The sequence below is a fragment of the Gobio gobio genome (assembly GCF_949357685.1).
Source record: "Gobio gobio genome assembly, chromosome: 20".
Taxonomy (NCBI): domain Eukaryota; kingdom Metazoa; phylum Chordata; class Actinopteri; order Cypriniformes; family Gobionidae; genus Gobio; species Gobio gobio.
Window position 1 is genome coordinate 44,010,968 of NC_137113.1, and position 17,336 is coordinate 44,028,303.

At 37.1% G+C, this 17,336-nt stretch overlaps 2 protein-coding genes and 1 long non-coding RNA gene across 5 annotated transcripts in view; 1 reads left to right on the forward strand and 2 right to left on the reverse strand.

The window, feature by feature from the left end:
• Positions 1-236: 236 nt before the first annotated feature.
• Positions 237-4,799, reverse strand: pagr1 (PAXIP1 associated glutamate-rich protein 1). 3 transcript variants are annotated; one of them, XM_079801643.1, is made up of 5 exons: positions 4,645-4,799; positions 4,282-4,456; positions 2,352-2,679; positions 723-823; positions 237-650 (listed from the first exon to the last, which is right to left on the reverse strand). In XM_079801643.1, the coding sequence occupies exons 2-5, from the start codon at positions 4,442-4,444 to the stop codon at positions 400-402; spliced, it is 843 nt and encodes a 280-aa protein (XP_079657769.1). In that variant the 5' UTR covers positions 4,445-4,456; positions 4,645-4,799; the 3' UTR covers positions 237-399. The 3 variants fall into 3 exon arrangements, with proteins under 3 accessions (XP_079657769.1, XP_079657770.1, XP_079657771.1); XM_079801644.1 differs by having other exon boundaries at positions 735-823; positions 4,645-4,783; XM_079801645.1 differs by having other exon boundaries at positions 294-650; positions 735-823; positions 2,352-2,676; positions 4,645-4,774.
• Positions 4,800-5,804: 1,005 nt separating this feature from the next.
• Positions 5,805-14,316, forward strand: vps25 (vacuolar protein sorting 25 homolog). The gene is made up of 6 exons (XM_079801646.1): positions 5,805-5,921; positions 9,514-9,659; positions 9,761-9,814; positions 9,900-9,988; positions 10,995-11,070; positions 12,655-14,316. Exons 1-6 carry the CDS (start codon positions 5,875-5,877, stop codon positions 12,765-12,767), a joined length of 525 nt encoding a protein of 174 aa, XP_079657772.1. The 5' UTR covers positions 5,805-5,874; the 3' UTR covers positions 12,768-14,316.
• A 282-nt stretch (positions 14,317-14,598) lies between these two features.
• Positions 14,599-17,336, reverse strand: part of LOC307117007 — a 31,667-nt gene continuing 28,929 nt past the window's right edge. Inside the window, exon 3 of the long non-coding RNA XR_013815395.1 lies at positions 14,599-15,049. This is a non-coding gene — a long non-coding RNA (uncharacterized lncRNA). The remainder of the gene's footprint in view (positions 15,050-17,336) is intronic.

Genomic DNA, 17,336 nt, shown 5'->3' on the forward strand with positions numbered 1-17,336 from the left:
TCTGAAGGCAATAGGGGGTCAAACACCTAATAATCCTTTAGGTGAGTGTATACACCTAGGATGACGTGAGGGTGAGTAAATGATGGGCTAGTTTTCATTTTTGGGGGAATTATCCCTTTAACAAATATTAATAAATACAGTGACAAATATATTGCATTAACCAACAATAAATGGAACATTATTGAAAAGTGTTACAAAGAGATTAATAATAAAAAGAAATGGCAAAACACCAGAATCTGGCCAATACATTTATTCACATTATAAAAAAACTTTGAATAAAAAAGACAGCACCAGTAAAATATGAACATCTCATTGTCCAATGCAAAATAATGAATTGTGTTGAGTTAGGGTATAAACCCTAGAAAACCTGGGATTGGTTCAAGCAGTCTGTAGTTTCCCTCAGTATCTCCTCTGTCTGGGACTGAAGACAGTGCTGGGGTCGCTGTCTCTTTCACGCTCTTTTTCCCGCTCGCGCTGACTGTTCGGCGATAAAGGCGGCTCGACGGCTGGCCCTGGCCGCGCTTTATCGGTTTTAAAAAGATCACGACCAGTCCTTAGAATATGCTCCTCAATCTTTCTGTGACGCTTCATGTCCGACAACACTTTGTCCAGCCGGGCCTCACGTCTGACCGAAGAGCGGGCAGAGGAACCTGGGAATGAGAGAAAAGGATGAAGTCAACTCATCATTTATATTGTGTTTGCCAATATTACCGAATCCATACATTTTATCATACCTGGTGTCCTGCGGCGATTGAGGAAAGAGTTCCTGGGGGTTGCCATATTCTGCTCTTCATCAAAATCAAATTCAGTTGGTGTGAGGGCCCTGAGGGACATCGAAATAGATCAATACATTTCTCTTGTTTAAAAATGGCCTTGCTTACGGTGTATATAAAATACAGCAATATTGTGAAATATTATTACAATTTAAAATAATTTTATTTCTGAATATACTTTGAAGTGTAATTTATTCCTGTGATCACAGCTGAATTTTCAGCATCATTTCTCTAGTCTTCAGTGTCACATGATCCTTCAGAAATCATTCTAATATGAGGATTTGTGTTGTGGAAACACTACCGTTCAAAAGTTTAGGGTAAGATTACAAAAAAAAGAAAGAAATTTAAAGCAAGGGTGCATTAAATTGGTCAAAGGTGACAGTAAAGACATATGGTCACAAAAGATTTATATTTCAAATAAATGCTGTTCTTTTTTAACTTTCTATTCATCAAAGAATTCTGAAAAACCTGAAATACTAGAAGCATTATTAATAATTTAGCAGCAATAATGACTGAGTACGTGAGCAGTAAATTATCATATCAGAATGATTTCTGAAGGGTCATGTGACACTGAAGACTGGAGTAATGATGCTGAAAATGCAGCTTTGATCACAGGAATAAATTACATTTTAAAATATATGGAAATTGAAACATTGTCTTAAAATAGTAATAATATTTCACAATATTACTGTTTTTGATCGAATAAATGCAGCCTTGAACAAAAAAACTTAAAAAAATTGTTCTACTTTGAAACCTTAAAATACAAAAAAACAGTAATATTGTGAAGTATTATCACAATATAATAGCTTTTCCATTTAAATATATTATATTATAAAATGTAATAGAAAGTTCAAAAGAACAGCATTTCTCTGAAATCGAAAGCTTTTGTAACATTATACACTACTGTTTAAAAGTTTGGGGACCGTAAGATTATTTTTTTTTTTTTGGAAAGAAATAAAATAATACTTTTACTCATCAAGAATGCATTAAATTGATCAAAAGTAACAGTAAAGACATTAATAATGTTATCAAATATTCTATTTCAAATAAATGCTGTTCTTTGAAATTTCTATTAATCAAAGAATCTGTTTTCAACATTGATAATAATCAGAAATGTTCATTGAGCAGTAAATCGGCATATTAGAATTATAGAATGATTTCTGAAGGATCATGTGACACTTAAGACAGGAGTAATGATGCTGAAAATTACATTTTAAAATATATTAAAATAGAAAGCAGTTTTTTTTTATTGTAATAATATTTCACAGTATTACTGTTTTAGATCAAATAAATGCAGCCTTCAAAAACGTAATTATTCGAAACCTTTGATCGTTTCTCTATCCGTCATCGTGTTAAACCCGCCAATTGCGCACCAGGTGGATAAGCCAGTCTGTGATTGGTTCCCGCAAAAGTGTGACAGAAGCAGTAGAAATGAATGTACAGGTTTCCAGCCTGAGCTACAGGGCGAAATCAAATCGCCGGCAGATCAGGCTGGGTTTACCCAGCATACCCGGTTAAAGAAGTCACCGCTCGCCACTGATATACACATTTTTCCATTTGTATTATATTCTGACTCACTTGCGCTCACTATCCTCTTGTTTGGCCTCCTGCGAGTCTTCTCCATCTCTCTCAGGCGAGGGCGTGCGTGGAGGCGTCGGAGGTCTGCGTGGAAGAGGGACCCACTTCAGCTCGAGCGCTTCTCCTTTAGCCAGGAGCTCATACAGCCGCTTGATCTCCTCGGGTGGAGGCATCCAGTTCTTGGGGTCCTCCATCTCCTCATCACTGTACGGGATCTCCCAGTCGTCCTCAGTCTGCTGCAGCTTCCCTTCACCGCCTCCATTCATTTCTCCAGCCGTGGTTATTCCCTCTTTCTGCTCCTCTACATCCATGGCTTCTTTGTCTCCTTCTACAGAGAAGCCATCAGTGTTCAGAAATGTATTATGACAAACAGTATCTCACAGAACACACTCGCACACCTTACATAAAGTAGTGTGGTGATGCCATGGTACTTTAATATTCAGCCTTTCCAAGGTACAATGAGTACGGAATATAAAAAGCATGATATATAGCGGGGGATTTCAATGTTTCAGATGCCATAGGTGGACCCCCGAATATGATCAAATGTCTAAAATATTATTTGGAAAATATTTAGTTTTGTACTATTTAGCTTCCTACTCATTATTTATCATGGAAGCTTGTTTCCACCACATAAAAATTTAATAATGACTTTTTAATCTCTCAATTCTGATAAACAAAAAGAAAAAAACTACTCGTATAGGTCATTTCGTGTCAAATCAACCAAATTTCGGAAACTTCCCCGGCTGGCATGCAAACTTTGGAAAAACAATATTTATGGCACTCAGACAGGTATGATCTATGCAATTGTGTTGACAGAAAACAAAGATACATTTATAGTTTCTAGATATTCCTCTTGAAAAGGAAAAAAAGTATCAGCTGTATGAAAAGTGACCCACAATTGTACAATGTGTACAATTGACCAATTTACTGATGGAGCCGCATTAGGATCTCCATATCTCTGGGATTGAACCACTGAGGACCTTAAAAATTAAGATATTAAGGAAAGTTAGTGAAGAACCAGAATCTAAAAGGATATTGCGATACCTTCAATACTTCTTGCGCTACAGGCATGCAAACATGAAGTGCTTTTTATAACGCATTATCTAACGCAATACATAAATAAAGTCAACAAATTTTACTAATAGACCTACCAATCTGTGTGAAAATAAAATAATGAAGCTGCCATCTTTCTAAAGTCATTTTTACCCCCCCTGTAATTTGGCTCCAAATGTGAAAACTGTAATTTTGACAGTAAATATACATCCCCAACATTTAATATTTTAGCTTTCATCGCTATTTATGTATGTCTTTCCTTAGAAAGAAAAAGAAAAAATTTGAGCCGGGGACCTCTGGTTGAGTTGACACAGAATGACCCAATTGTGAGCAAAATTTTCTGAATTTTGAGCCACATTTCGCTTTTTTTTGTGTGCTGTCAAATTCAAAATAAAAGTTTGTGTTTACATAATATATATTTTTAATTATGTATATATAAATACACACACATACATGTATATATTCAAGAAATATTTGCATGTATATACTGTATATTTATATTATACATAAATGTTTTATATATAAATATAGCATTTTCTTCTTAAATATAAACATGCATGCATGCATGTGTGTGTGTTTATATCTACGCATCATAATAATACACAGTACACAAACATATATTATGAAAACAAACTTTTAATTTGGATGCGATTAATCAATTTGACAGCACTACTTTTTTTAAATTTCTTTTTTTTATTCCATGGCATAAACAAGCTTCCATACATTATTAAGCTTCCAGTACTGTACTGCTAGATGTATTATTAATTTATTTATTTTAATCATATTATTTTTTTTTTTTACACGGTTTTTCTCTAAACTTTTCCACGCACTCCCAGACACTTTGAAACCCTCTGGGAGGCAAATGTGAAGCCCATACTTGTGTCATCCTCCGTGATAGTATCCTTGGCGGTCTCAGTTGTCTCCTCGTCTCGTTCTTTATCCTTTTCTTCCTCTTTTCCTGCAGTTTTGTCCTGTTCACTCACTCCCATAGACTCGACCCGCTCCGCTAGAGAGGACTGCGCCTCCTCTGCCGCCTGCATCTTTCTGCACACCTGCGGAAAAGCAAAATAATGATTTCATATTTCAACAAACGCATGGTTCTGGGTCGATACATCATTTTCTGACTAACGTTAGTAACAGTTAACGTTAGTTCCGCGACAGGGTTCGCTGAGCATCATTCAGAAACATTCAATATAATGATTTATACTGCACAAAAATAAAGAGGCGGAGGCAAACTTACAGTTGTTTTCCCAACTCTGTTAGTAACAGCTGTGCGGAATAGTAGAACGCATTAATGTGCTATAATTTCAGAAAATAATACTGCATTAGTTTTCATGGCACTGTTTATTTCGGCGCCTTGACGTCATTCGTCTCATGTCCCGGATGAGAGGATCCGCCCACAGCGCCACCGCGCGCTCGAATGACCGTTACACACCTTCCTGTTTAGATAGATAGATAGATAGATAGATAGATAGATAGATAGATAGATAGATAGATAGATAGATAGATAGATAGATAGATAGATAGATAGATAGATAGATAGATAGATAGATAGATAGATAGATAGATAGATAGATAGATAGATAGATAGATAGATAGATAGACTGCATTTCATTTTTTTAATTGAACAATATCAATTTACAAACTCAAATAGGGAATATGCATATGAAACTATATACACAAATAACATGTGATAAATAAATATCTGTGCATATAAACCTGTGCTTAGATAGGTTCATGTGTAAAAACAACAGCATATTTAGTACAACAAACAAAAGCATAATATTCAAACACTTAAGGGGCTGCATTGAGGGAAAATATATAATCATATAATAATTTAATCATTAAAAAAACTAAATAAAATGAAGCATGTACACAATCTTAGAAGGAAAGAGACTCATATATGACTTCATATAATTCACCAAGGGATTGGTTATTGAATTGGTTATGAAGTATTTTATGGATGCTAAATAATTTTTACATTCATTTTTAAAACAAGTTAAAGAGGGTTTACTGATACTCCACTTGCTTTTTTGCATATGATATTTACCATAGACTGTAAACACATTTTTGTTACCCATAGTAATAATGACATTTAACATCAATGACATGTAACGAATCGGTTAACAAATCGCGATTTTTTCCCGAATTTCTTTTTTCTTTTCTTTTTTTTAAAATGCTATTTTGTTATACTGTGTTATTTTATATACATAAAAAATCGATTAATTAATTAATTAATTAACTATTTAATTTTACTAGATGTCAAAACATACTAAACTATTCCTGTGATGAAATTAAATGTTGTATTTTTTCTGCCTATTTTATTTTCGCTTTGGATAAAAGAGTCAGGGTTGTTTTGAAAAGACTTTTAATTTGGCGGGTGTTTCCCATAATTCCAGCAGAGCGGAAGTAGATTGAAGCGGACTCGGAGCCGCACATCAACCATCAACAGAACTACTACAAATCTGCGATGAGTTTTGAGTGGCCCTGGCAGTATAACTTTCCTCCATTTTTTACGTAAGTAAATCCAATTGTCAGCGACCGCAGATGGAGCCATTAGTATCATATCTACAATATTGTCTGAATACTTTGTTTAATTGTAAAAATATATACATTTGGAGCGTGAATAAAGCTGCTGTTTGCATTCCGCTACGGAAGTAATCAAATCACCCCAGCTGACACTTCACGCACAGTTCAGCCTCGCGAGGGATCAAATTAAATATAATTATGCGTTACAATACTTACCATTGCAGTATGTCATATAGCCTTTTAATTGCTATATGACAATAGATACTAAGAAAGGTGAAGGCATGCTAGTACGACCAGAATAGCCATGCTTCTGGGATCTTTGGAACAAGAAGACATTTTAATAAAGTTAAAATTGCATTATATAAAGATTAATCAGTGTCATGCTTAGTGGAAACCTGGAAATATTAGGACATTTTGACGTTCCAGGCCTGGAAAAGCTACTAATACAATTGAGACATCTCATGATAAAAAGGAAATGAACCCATGGGAATATAAGTATTTCTAAAAGATGATTCTTAAAAATACTCTGAATGATTAATCGCATCCAAAATAAAGGTTGTGTTTATGTTATATATGTGTGTGTACTCTGTTAATTATTATTTATATATAAACACACACACAAGCATGTATATATTTAAGAAAAAAATATTCTTTTTATATATAAAACATTGATATTTATATATATTATAGATTATATAAATGTATATACATGCAAATATTTCTTAAATATATACATGAATGTGTGTGTATTTATATATAAATAATAATTAACAGAGTACACACACATATATTATGTAAACACAAACTTTTATTTTGGATACGATTAATCGCGATTAATCTTTTGACAGCCCTAATATATATATATATATATATATATATATATATATATATATATATATATATATATATATATATATATATATATATATATATAATATACACATGCAAATATTTCTTAAATATATACACAAATGAGCGCATATGTATATATACACAATTATACACAATACACACACACATTATGTAAACGCAAACTTTTATTTTGGATGTGATTAATCGATTTGATAGCACTAATGCGTACATGTTCATTAATAATTTATCACAATATAATAGTTATATTATTATGTAGACGATAATTTTGTTGGAATTCGATTACATCAATAGGTGTGACGTTCTTTCAAATTGGCTTTGAATTGTTATTGAGATGGGACCGTCAGTCTAATGTTGGTCATTCTTTGTGTAATGTACTTATTGTGCTCCTATTGTTTTGAAAAAACCCTGCATGTACACCGTAAGTGCATAGAAAACCCCGTCCACAGGGGTGGGGTTGATCAATCCATCCGTCTCCATTGACTTTGTATTGTGTGAAGCTGCTTCATTGTCATTAGTAAGGACACCCTGTCTCATATCAGCTTTTAGACATTGGTCTGTTTTTTTGTTATAAGTCAGAAATGACAAAGAGGCAGCCTCACCAATACAAAGTCAATGGAGACGGATGGATTGTTTCCCCCCCCCGGTGTGGGCGTGGCCTAAATTTGCTCTGTCTCTATAGAGTGCCGAAGTAATGACGTCACTTTGTAGGCCACCAGCAGTTCGCATCGCACTGGTTCCCTCGAGAAAAACCCAATAGGATTGTCCCATAGGCTTTTGTATTATCGCAAAAAAAAAAACCACACTCTGTGATCATCAAAAGTTTATGATACTTGCATGTTTTGTCCATCAAGATAATAATTATCACTGATGAACACAAGTTTGATTAATCTTGAAGCCTAAATGCAGTCGCCAGAAGTAAAAAGTTAAAGCTAGGCTATAAACGGACTACACCACGGTCGCTCGACTTCAACGTCACATCACTAAGCTTCCCACAACTCCCAAAACATATTCCCTTTGAGTTTGACTAGTTTATAAGAGCACAATTATGAGCATAATGTGTAAAAGCGGACTGAGGTTATTTGCTCGGCGTGATGATGTTTATAATATAGTAGAATATTATAAACGTCATCACGCCAAGCAGGTAATGATTGATTTATTAATGTTGATTTTATTAGTAATAAATAAATCTACCTCAGTTTTGATCAGTTGTTCGCCTGTTTGGGAAGTGTTTGTCATGTTTTGAGGATAGTTTAAACCACAGTTAACTGTCTGTTTCCTACATCTATCACTCAGGAGCAAAAATATGCCTTTAAACTTTAAATAAATAAAGATTTGACAAATATCGTGGTAATTATCGATATCGACTGATATGGAAAATTATATCGTGATCATTTTTTTGGGCCATATCGCCCAGCCCTAACGTTTAATCTCCCCGACAGCTTCTGTAGTCCCATTAGCCACCTGTTAGCAACCGCCTTTTTCAAGACACGTAACAGCTTCAACAAATCATGACTGGGGTAATATTAATATTATTTCAGCCATTTAACCAAACTCCCATTAAAAAAAAAACATTTGCTGCGTCCCAATTCGCCTACTTATACTACGTCCTAAAAGTATGTTCTCTTTTTGTGAAGAAAAAGTACATACTTTTGAGTGTGTAGCAGAAAAGTATGCAAGCTTTGGGACATACTACTTCGTCATCTTCCACGGACTCTGTTGCTTAGTTACGTGCGTCCTGTCACCGTTTAAACTACCCTGTCAATCATCGTCACAGTTCAAATCCTCCACATTCAATTTAATTTCCTACCGTATCGGAGAGAAATATAGTAGCACGTTGATCTGCCATTCGTGGGTCTTTAATTTGGCTGCGTCCCAATTTGCCTACTTATACTACGTCCTAAAAATATGTACTCTTTTTGTGAAGAAAAAGTACATACTTTTGAGTGTATAGCAGAAGAGTATGCAAGCTTTGGGACATACTACTTTGTTATCTTTAACGGACTCTGTTACGTGCGTCCTGTCACCGTTTAAACTGCCCTGTCAATCATCGTCACAGTTCAAATCCTCCACATTCAATTTAATTTCCTACCGTATCGGAGAGAAATGTAGTCGCTCGTTGATCTGCCTTTCGTGGGTCTTTAATGCAGAGACTCCTCTCATGTGTTTGCAAAGTTAATGGCCAAACGTGTCATTACAAAAGTTCTCAATGCTGCTGAAGGAGAAATATAATGTGGATAATATTGAATAAATATCTTTTCGTCAGGTTAAATACTGATATTTGCTCACTCAAACCACTTTATCTAATCCTCTCCACTTAACCGTCAGACTTGCGTAACCGTCATGTTTGTAGTTTTTTAACACTTTTTATCCGCGTTTGTAGTTCTCACAATGGGGCAATATCAGCCGTTATCGATCTGCACTTCGAATTCTGACCGGAAATAGTAGACCATCCGGGAATCTTTGGAATACTCTTTTCAACATACTACGATTTGGGACATACTAATTATTTTTTCAAATACTATTTAGTACGGATAGTATGCGAATTGGGACGCAGAGACTGACTTCAGGACAAGGAAGTGCTAAAATGCTAACTCACTTCACAAAGTGATGTCATATTTGCACTACTCTATTGTATCAAATGATTGAGTTAAATATGGTGGTTAAAGACACTTAAAGTGGCACCCTAATGTTTTATTATGTTTTGCAGATTGCAGCCAAATGTTGACACGAGACAGAAGCAGTTGGCGGCATGGTGTTCACTCGTGCTGTCTTACTGCCGTCAACGCAAGATCTTCACACTGGACGTGCTGGAGGCGCAGGAAAGCCCTATGTTCAACAACAAGAAAATTGAGAGTATCCTTCTTAATTATGTATGATAGATATATATGGTGATGTTGTGGATTAAGGCTGTTCTTTTTCTGCCATGTATATTTCCCATAACTTGTGTTGTTCAGGAAAACTTTCAGTTGAAGCCATACAAGTAGTTTTTGAAGAATTGAGAAAAAAAGGTGCGACGAAATAAGCATTTACTAGACACAGGTACCCAGTTTGTTAAATGAGTTTTACAATTTTTTGTTCTTTGCTTTGGCACAGGAAACCTGGAATGGTTGGATAAAAATAAATCACGATGTCTTATAATGTGGAGGAGACCAGAAGAGTGGGGCAAAATCATTTATCAGTGGGTGAGAATATCCTGTGCATTATCAAACACAATGTCACTGTGTACAGACCAACATCTCTTTTACATCTTAGAACGGTGCCTTTAAAGGGATAGTTCACCCAAAGATGAAAATTAGCCATCCTAAATGTTTATATGAAATCTAAGTCATCCAATGTGTATATGACATTCTTCTTTCAGACGAATACAATCAGAGTTATATTATAAAAGTCCAAGCTTTATAATGACAGTGACTTGTTGTTTCGTTTTTGAAGTTGAAAGTGCATCTATCATCATATAACTGCTCCACACGGCTCCAGGGGTTAATAAAGGCCTTCTCAAGCAAAGTGGTGTGTTTGTGCAAGAAACATATCCATATTTAAAACTTTATAGACCAAATAACTAACTTTCAAGGGCCAGCGATATGCGAGTCGACCTTACGGTGAAAGATCAGATGCTTTCTGAACGGCTGTTTAGGTCTTGGCGCAGTGCTCAAAATGGGGCTAAAGTGTGCATTTCCTGGATGCCCACACCGTGAGAAACGAACAAGTGCATGTAAAAGTGCCTTATCGAAGCCGCAAAATGAAAGTCATATTCTCGCACATGCGTCGTGGTGCTTCATGAGTTCACGTCAAAGGCCCAGGTGGAAGACAGAAACTTATTGAATAAAGTCGTTATGACAAAAATTTTTTTGTGCACAAAAACTATTCTTGTCACTTTATAAAGTAATTGTAGAACCACTGTAGTGAGATGGACTTTGTAACGACGTCTTTAGTACCTTTTATGGGTCTTGAGAGTGTAAAGTGCATTGTGCCAATGGAGGCCTTTCAGAGCCATCGGATTTCAACTAAAATATCTTCATTTGTGTTCCGAAGATGAACGGAGGTCTTACGGGTGTGGAACGACATGAGGGAAAGTCATTAATGACAGAATTTTCATTTTTGGGTGAACTAACCCTTTATTTTGTCCAGCTAGTGATCTGTTAAGTCGAGGTGTTTTTTTACGTGCACTTTCTTTTCCCCTCAATGTAGGTTTCCAAAAATGGCATGGTCAACTCAGTGTTTACACTTTATGAACTCTCTAATGGGGATGACACAGAAAAAGAAGGTATACGATTATGCACCACATCAGTAAAATAGTATTATATATATTTGTATATATAACTTGCCTGGTTGTGATTTACTGTGTAACTGTGTACCGTGCACAGATCTCTATGAAGTAGTCTACCAAGTCGGTACTGACATTTTAAAAATGTGACGATACCAGCATTTCCCTCTAGCATTTTGAGCGCTGTTAAACATTGTTAAACATGGGAGCATTTGAACCATAGAGACAGAGCGACACGCATCATAATCTGAAGACCACGCCCACCGGGGGGGGAAACAATCGAACGCTCTCCATTGACTTTGCATTGCGCATACACTGAGAACTATACACACTAGAGGGGAACGTGATCAGCGACAGGAAATATAACATATAAACCTGACATTTGGATATTTGACTTAACAGTGACAACATATTTACTGCACACATACGCATACTGAGGCATACTGAGTGTCAGGATCCCAAAATGTACCCATTCTTCCTGCTGAAGCGTCACGTTTTACTGCCTTTATCCACTTTTGTCTCCTTAAACTCTCGTTTTTTTGGGTCGACAGCTTATAAAAACTTATTTCTGTGTTTTTTAGCTTGTTTGCTGTACACTTTGTCACATATCAGCTTTTAGACATTGTTCTGTTTTTTTGTTATAAGTCCGAAATGACAAGGATGCAGCCTCACGCAATGCAAAGTCAATGGAGAGCGTTGGATTGTTTCCCCCCCGGTGTGGGCGTGGCCTAAATACTCTGTCTCTATAGACTGTAAAAAAATATGGACGTAGTGTCCCTGACATCACACATAGGATTCTGAGCAATTTTGAAGCGTAAAGTAGGGACGAGCTGGCCGTTGCCAAGATCATCTCGCGTCACTCCCGGATAAAAGAAAATGGGCAAAAAGGCGGGACGTGGGCGGAACTGAAGTAACACAATGACTAACAGACAGCAGACAAATGACAATCCACCTGTCACTCAAAGTGGCCACGCCCTTAATTATGCAACACTTTAAGGCTTTATATAATGTAAACGAATGAGTTATAAAAAAAATTCACCCCCCTCACAGTCGTCATGAAGGGCAAAATTAGCCGTATAGACCAAAACCACAATTTGCACCAGACTGTAAACATGTTTTATTCTGCTGTAAAGTTGGGCATTTTAACATGAGATTCTGCTCCTTCTGGAGCCTGTCCCTAGTGGCCAGTCGATGAATTGCAGTTTATGTCACTTCCGTATTGGCTTCAAGAGAAACTGCGGGAGGTTGCCGCTTGGTTTGAACGCAGGAGGCTTGCAGCGGATCCCTAATATATCCGCTGATAGACGGATCCGCTGAAAGATGCCTGCGTTCAAACCGACCGTGTGGGTCAGTGCAAGCTGTGAAGAGCTTTACAGATGTCTATTTACAACATGTTAGCCAATCACAGACATATATGTTGAGCGCGTGAACACAATGGCCAATCAGAGGCGTTTAAGAATCCATTCAACCACACTTTAAATGCTAGAGGGATCACAATTTAGAAATGTCAGTAGCGAAGTCGGTACTTTTGACAACACTACCGAAGCAGCCGTGGTTTGCTCTGATCTGTTTCTGATCTTTCAGAGTTCCACGGATTGGAGGATTGGATGTTGCTGCGTTCACTGCAGGCCCTGCAGGCTGACGGGAAGGCAGAAATCATCTCTATGGATGATGGAAAAGGAGTCAAGTTCTTTTGAATCAGGTTTTCTCAAGTCAGACTTTGGGATGAGGTGTTGGGTTTCTGTCAGCCCAGCATGGTCTTTTGTCTAAGTCCACTTGGGATCTTGTTTGGACTGTATATTACACTCCACCACTAAATCAATAAGTTATTATTTGGCACATGAGCCCAAAGCTAAATGTAAGGGTCTTCCTTGTCGGAACATGTTTAAATTGGTGGTTTTACACCTGTCAAAACTGGAGCCGAGTAAAGAAACCACCATTTTGTTCTTAACCATTATGCATACAAAGCGAAATGTCAGACCAAAACTAAGGAATATTAATATCTTAATGGAGAATGAGACTAAATCCATTTCTTTTGTGTACATATGTTTTTATTTCACTCCCTTTATTGCTGTCTATCCTGAAAGACTCGTGTTCTACTTGAATCTTTGTTCTGTGTAGAACCATAAAGCCTAATCTCAGACGCGGCTTTTGTGAATCCTGCAATGCTTCCTGGCTAAGAAGATAAAATGTTCTTGTTTCTGATGGCGGTGGAATTCATATCAACATTATGCTGAAATCTGGTCGCTTTGACTCCCCCCCCCCCCCGACTCTCACTGTATCTTACCACCTTTTATACCAATGTAATACTGTACAAATAAATGATGGAGACGTTTTCAGTTCTCTCCTGCAAACCCCTTGATATTGCTCAGCGTTTGGTTTGACTGAAGAGCTCTTGGCCTGAATGTATGGTTTTCAGATGCGAATCTCATGTGCCTGTGGAAATATTGAACCACGGTTTACAGCACAAAGTCACCTGGGGGCAGTCGTGGGCTAGAGAGACGGACTTGCAAGCCGAAGGTTGTGGTTTCGAGTGTCATGTCCGGCAGGAATAGTCAGTGGGGGAGTGAATAACCAGCCTCTCCTCCACCCTCAATACCACGACTGAGGTGAGACCCTTGAGCAAGCCACCCAACTGGTGTGTGTGTGTGTGTGTGTGTGTGTGTGTGTGTTTGCACTTAAATGGGTTAAATGCAGAGCACAAATTCCAAATATGGGTCACCATTGGCCACACGTTACTTAACTTCATCTGCTCTATGCTGTAATTATTACTAATGCTTATGATTTTATGTTTGCTTATTACTAATGCTTATTATTTCTTATTTTGCCTATTTTATTGCTTATTATGATTAGTTTTGGATATGTACAGAAATGTTTAAAAGTTAAAATCTGTTATATACAATGCATACAAAATAGAATATTACATATTAATAGAATAAAATAACATTTTGTGAAAAAAGTAGCTGATAGTTAAAGGTGGCTTGAAATTTAAGTTGTGATTTAGACTTTTCTTCACAATTGTGACGTATATCTGAGGGAAACGGCTTCTCGGACAAGAAAAAAATGGAGGGCGGGACTTGATTTTGATCATACATTTGACATTTATAAAATAAATAAATACTTTGAAAATAAAACCAAGCAAAAATAAAAACTAACAAAAAATGCTGTATGGCCTCAATTTTTTCCACGTAATTATAGTGTCCTGGCTAGTGGCGAGGCTGTGTATGCAATGCCATAAAACTTTAGAAAAAGGAATATTTAAAAGATTTAAAAAAAGAATTGGTGGGAATCAATGAATTCTGAATAATTTACTGCCATTTTGTGAATATTAAGGAATCATGTAGCCTAATCAATAAAAAAAGTATTTTCTCATTACAAGTATTTCATTTTTGGATTCTGATTATGTAATCTAGATTACATACTTATATATATTTTTTTAATCAGACTTTCTGTTTTTATATATGTGACAGTCAGTAAAAGAGAGAGACGCTCACGTGCATGCCAAAGTATCATGAAACAGCGCCCTCTGCTGAACATCAGTTTACTAAATAATGCAATGCCTCTTTATTAATCATCCCTGAGGGCCAGTTTAGTGTTGACCACACATAATGGAACAGACAGACAGAGATACAAGTGTACTTACTAACTAACAATAATACATTTTTAAGTTTGACTTAATCAAATGTATTTTGCAGCCACTGTATGCTATGGAATATACAGTTCATGTATTAAACACAATTATGTAAGTTGAATAAAATATAAATATACTGCACAATTATGAGAAGTACAGTTCTGTGCTCTGAGTAAAGGAAGCCTCCGGGATGAATGATGCTTTGTACTGGTTGGTGGAAGTTTCTGGCACATGAGACCAGGAGAGGAAACGGCTTGTGCTGGGGAACGTGAGCTGTCTCTCAGGTCCTGGGCCTTTTCTGGTCTCGATCCAGTGGATGTTTACTATGGTTTGCAGAAGGGTTTTGTTCTGAGAGACAGACAACAGAACGCTCTCAATGTAAGAGACAATGATTTTACAATTAATATTCATATCGGTGTGCTTTGTTGATTATGGATTTGATAGATATTATTAGATATGAAGCTCTGTGACGATAAAAATCATTATCAGGGTCATGAGAAAATTTTTTTGGATTATAAATGTTATAATTATGGAGTTATTTAAAGCTACAGTCCGCGACTTTTTGCGCTCTAGCGGTTAATAAACAGAACTGCATGCGTCTTGCGGAAGAACATTGCAGCCGGAGCTACTTCTCTCTGTTTATGTCTATGGCGAGTCACGCAAGGGACAATGTTCCTCCGCAGCCGTTCCTACCAGTCTGGCCTGAAATAGTCCCAATATAAACGCTTATTATAAGTGTACCATAATGATTTAGGGTAAGACGTTTTGGGAAATGGATTCATGTTGTACATTCTCGTTATATAATTTTTGTAAATCTTGAACACAAAAAAAGTTACGGACAGCAGCTTTAATTTTAACGAGAAATGCAAAATATTTAAGGCTTGTATGTCTATTTCTTGATGTATTTAAGGGTTATCAGTTGTAAACATGCAAGCTTATAATAGAGTGCATTAGTCCCGCCCCCTTTTTCAGAGCCGCTGGTTCCATAAGGATTTTTTTTAAATTAATTTTTGAGCTACATCTCAAGTTGTAAGTTATCAAATCGCATTATATATTACATGATAAATACACATATCAATTATAACTAGATAAACAAACTTTGAAGTTGGCTTGAGAAAGTCTCAGATTCTCCTTGTGCCCCTCCATAACATGCAATAAAATATATTTTTTGTGTAACCCTGATCCTGGGTCAGACGTAACAACCCAGTGTTTGGGTAGTTTTTGTGTAACACAGATCCTGGGTCAGACGTAACAACCCAGTGTTTGAGTAGTTTTTGTGTAACCCAGATCCTGGGTCAGACGTAACAACCCAGTGTTTGGGTAGTTTTTGTGTAACCCAGATCCTGGGTCAGACGTAACAACCCAGTATTTGAGTAGTTTTTGTGTAACACAGATCCTGGGTCAGACGTAACAACCCAGTGTTTGAGTAGTTTTTGTGTAACACAGATCCTGGGTCAGACGTAACAACCCAGTGTTTGGGTAGTTTATGTGTTACACAGATCCTGGGTCAGACGTAACAACCCAGTGTTTGAGTAGTTTTTGTGTAACACAGATCCTGGGTCAGACGTAACAACCCAGTGTTTGGGTAGTTTATGTGTTACACAGATCCTAGGTCAGACGTAACAACCCAGTGTTTAGGTAGTTTTTGTGTTACACAGATCCTGGGTCAGACGTAACAACCCAGTGTTTAGGTAGTTTTTGTGTAACACAGATCCTGGGTCAGACGTAACAACCCAGTGTTTGAGTAGTTTTTGTGTAACCTAGATCCTGGGTCAGACGTAACAACCCAGTGTTTGAGTAGTTTTTGTGTTACACAGATCCTGGGTCAGACGTAACAACCCAGTGTTTAGGTAGTTTTTGTGTAACACAGATCCTGGGTCAGACGTAACAACCCAGTGTTTGAGTAGTTTTTGTGTAACCTAGATCCTGGGTCAGACGTAACAACCCAGTGTTTGAGTAGTTTTTGTGTTACACAGATCCTGGGTCAGACGTAACAACCCAGTGTTTGGGTAGTTTTTGTGTAACACAGATCCTGGGTCTGACGTAACAACCCAGTGTTTGAGTAGTTTTTGTATAACACAGATGCTGGGTCAGACGTAACAACCCAGTGTTTGGGTAGTTTATTTGTAACCCAGATCCTGGGTCAGACGTAACAACCCAGTGTTTGAGTAGTTTTTGTGTAACACAGATCCTGGGTCAGACGTAACAACCCAGTGTTTAGGTAGTTTTTGTGTTACACAGATCCTGGGTCAGACGTAACAACCCAGTGTTTAGGTAGTTTTTGTGTAACACAGATCCTGGGTCAGACGTAACAACCCAGTGTTTGAGTAGTTTTTGTGTAACCTAGATCCTGGGTCAGACGTAACAACCCAGTGTTTAGGTAGTTTTTGTGTAACACAGATCCTGGGTCAGATTTAACAACCCAGTGTTTGGGTAGTTTTTGTGTAACACAGATCCTGGGTCAGATGTAACAACCCAGTGTTTGGGTAGTTTTTGTGTAACACAGATCCTGGGTCTGACGTAACAACCCAGTGTTTGTGTAGTTTTTGTGTAACCCTGATCCTGGGTCAGACGTAACAACCCAGTGTTTGGGTAGTTTTTGTGTTACACAGATCCTGGGTCAGACATAACAACC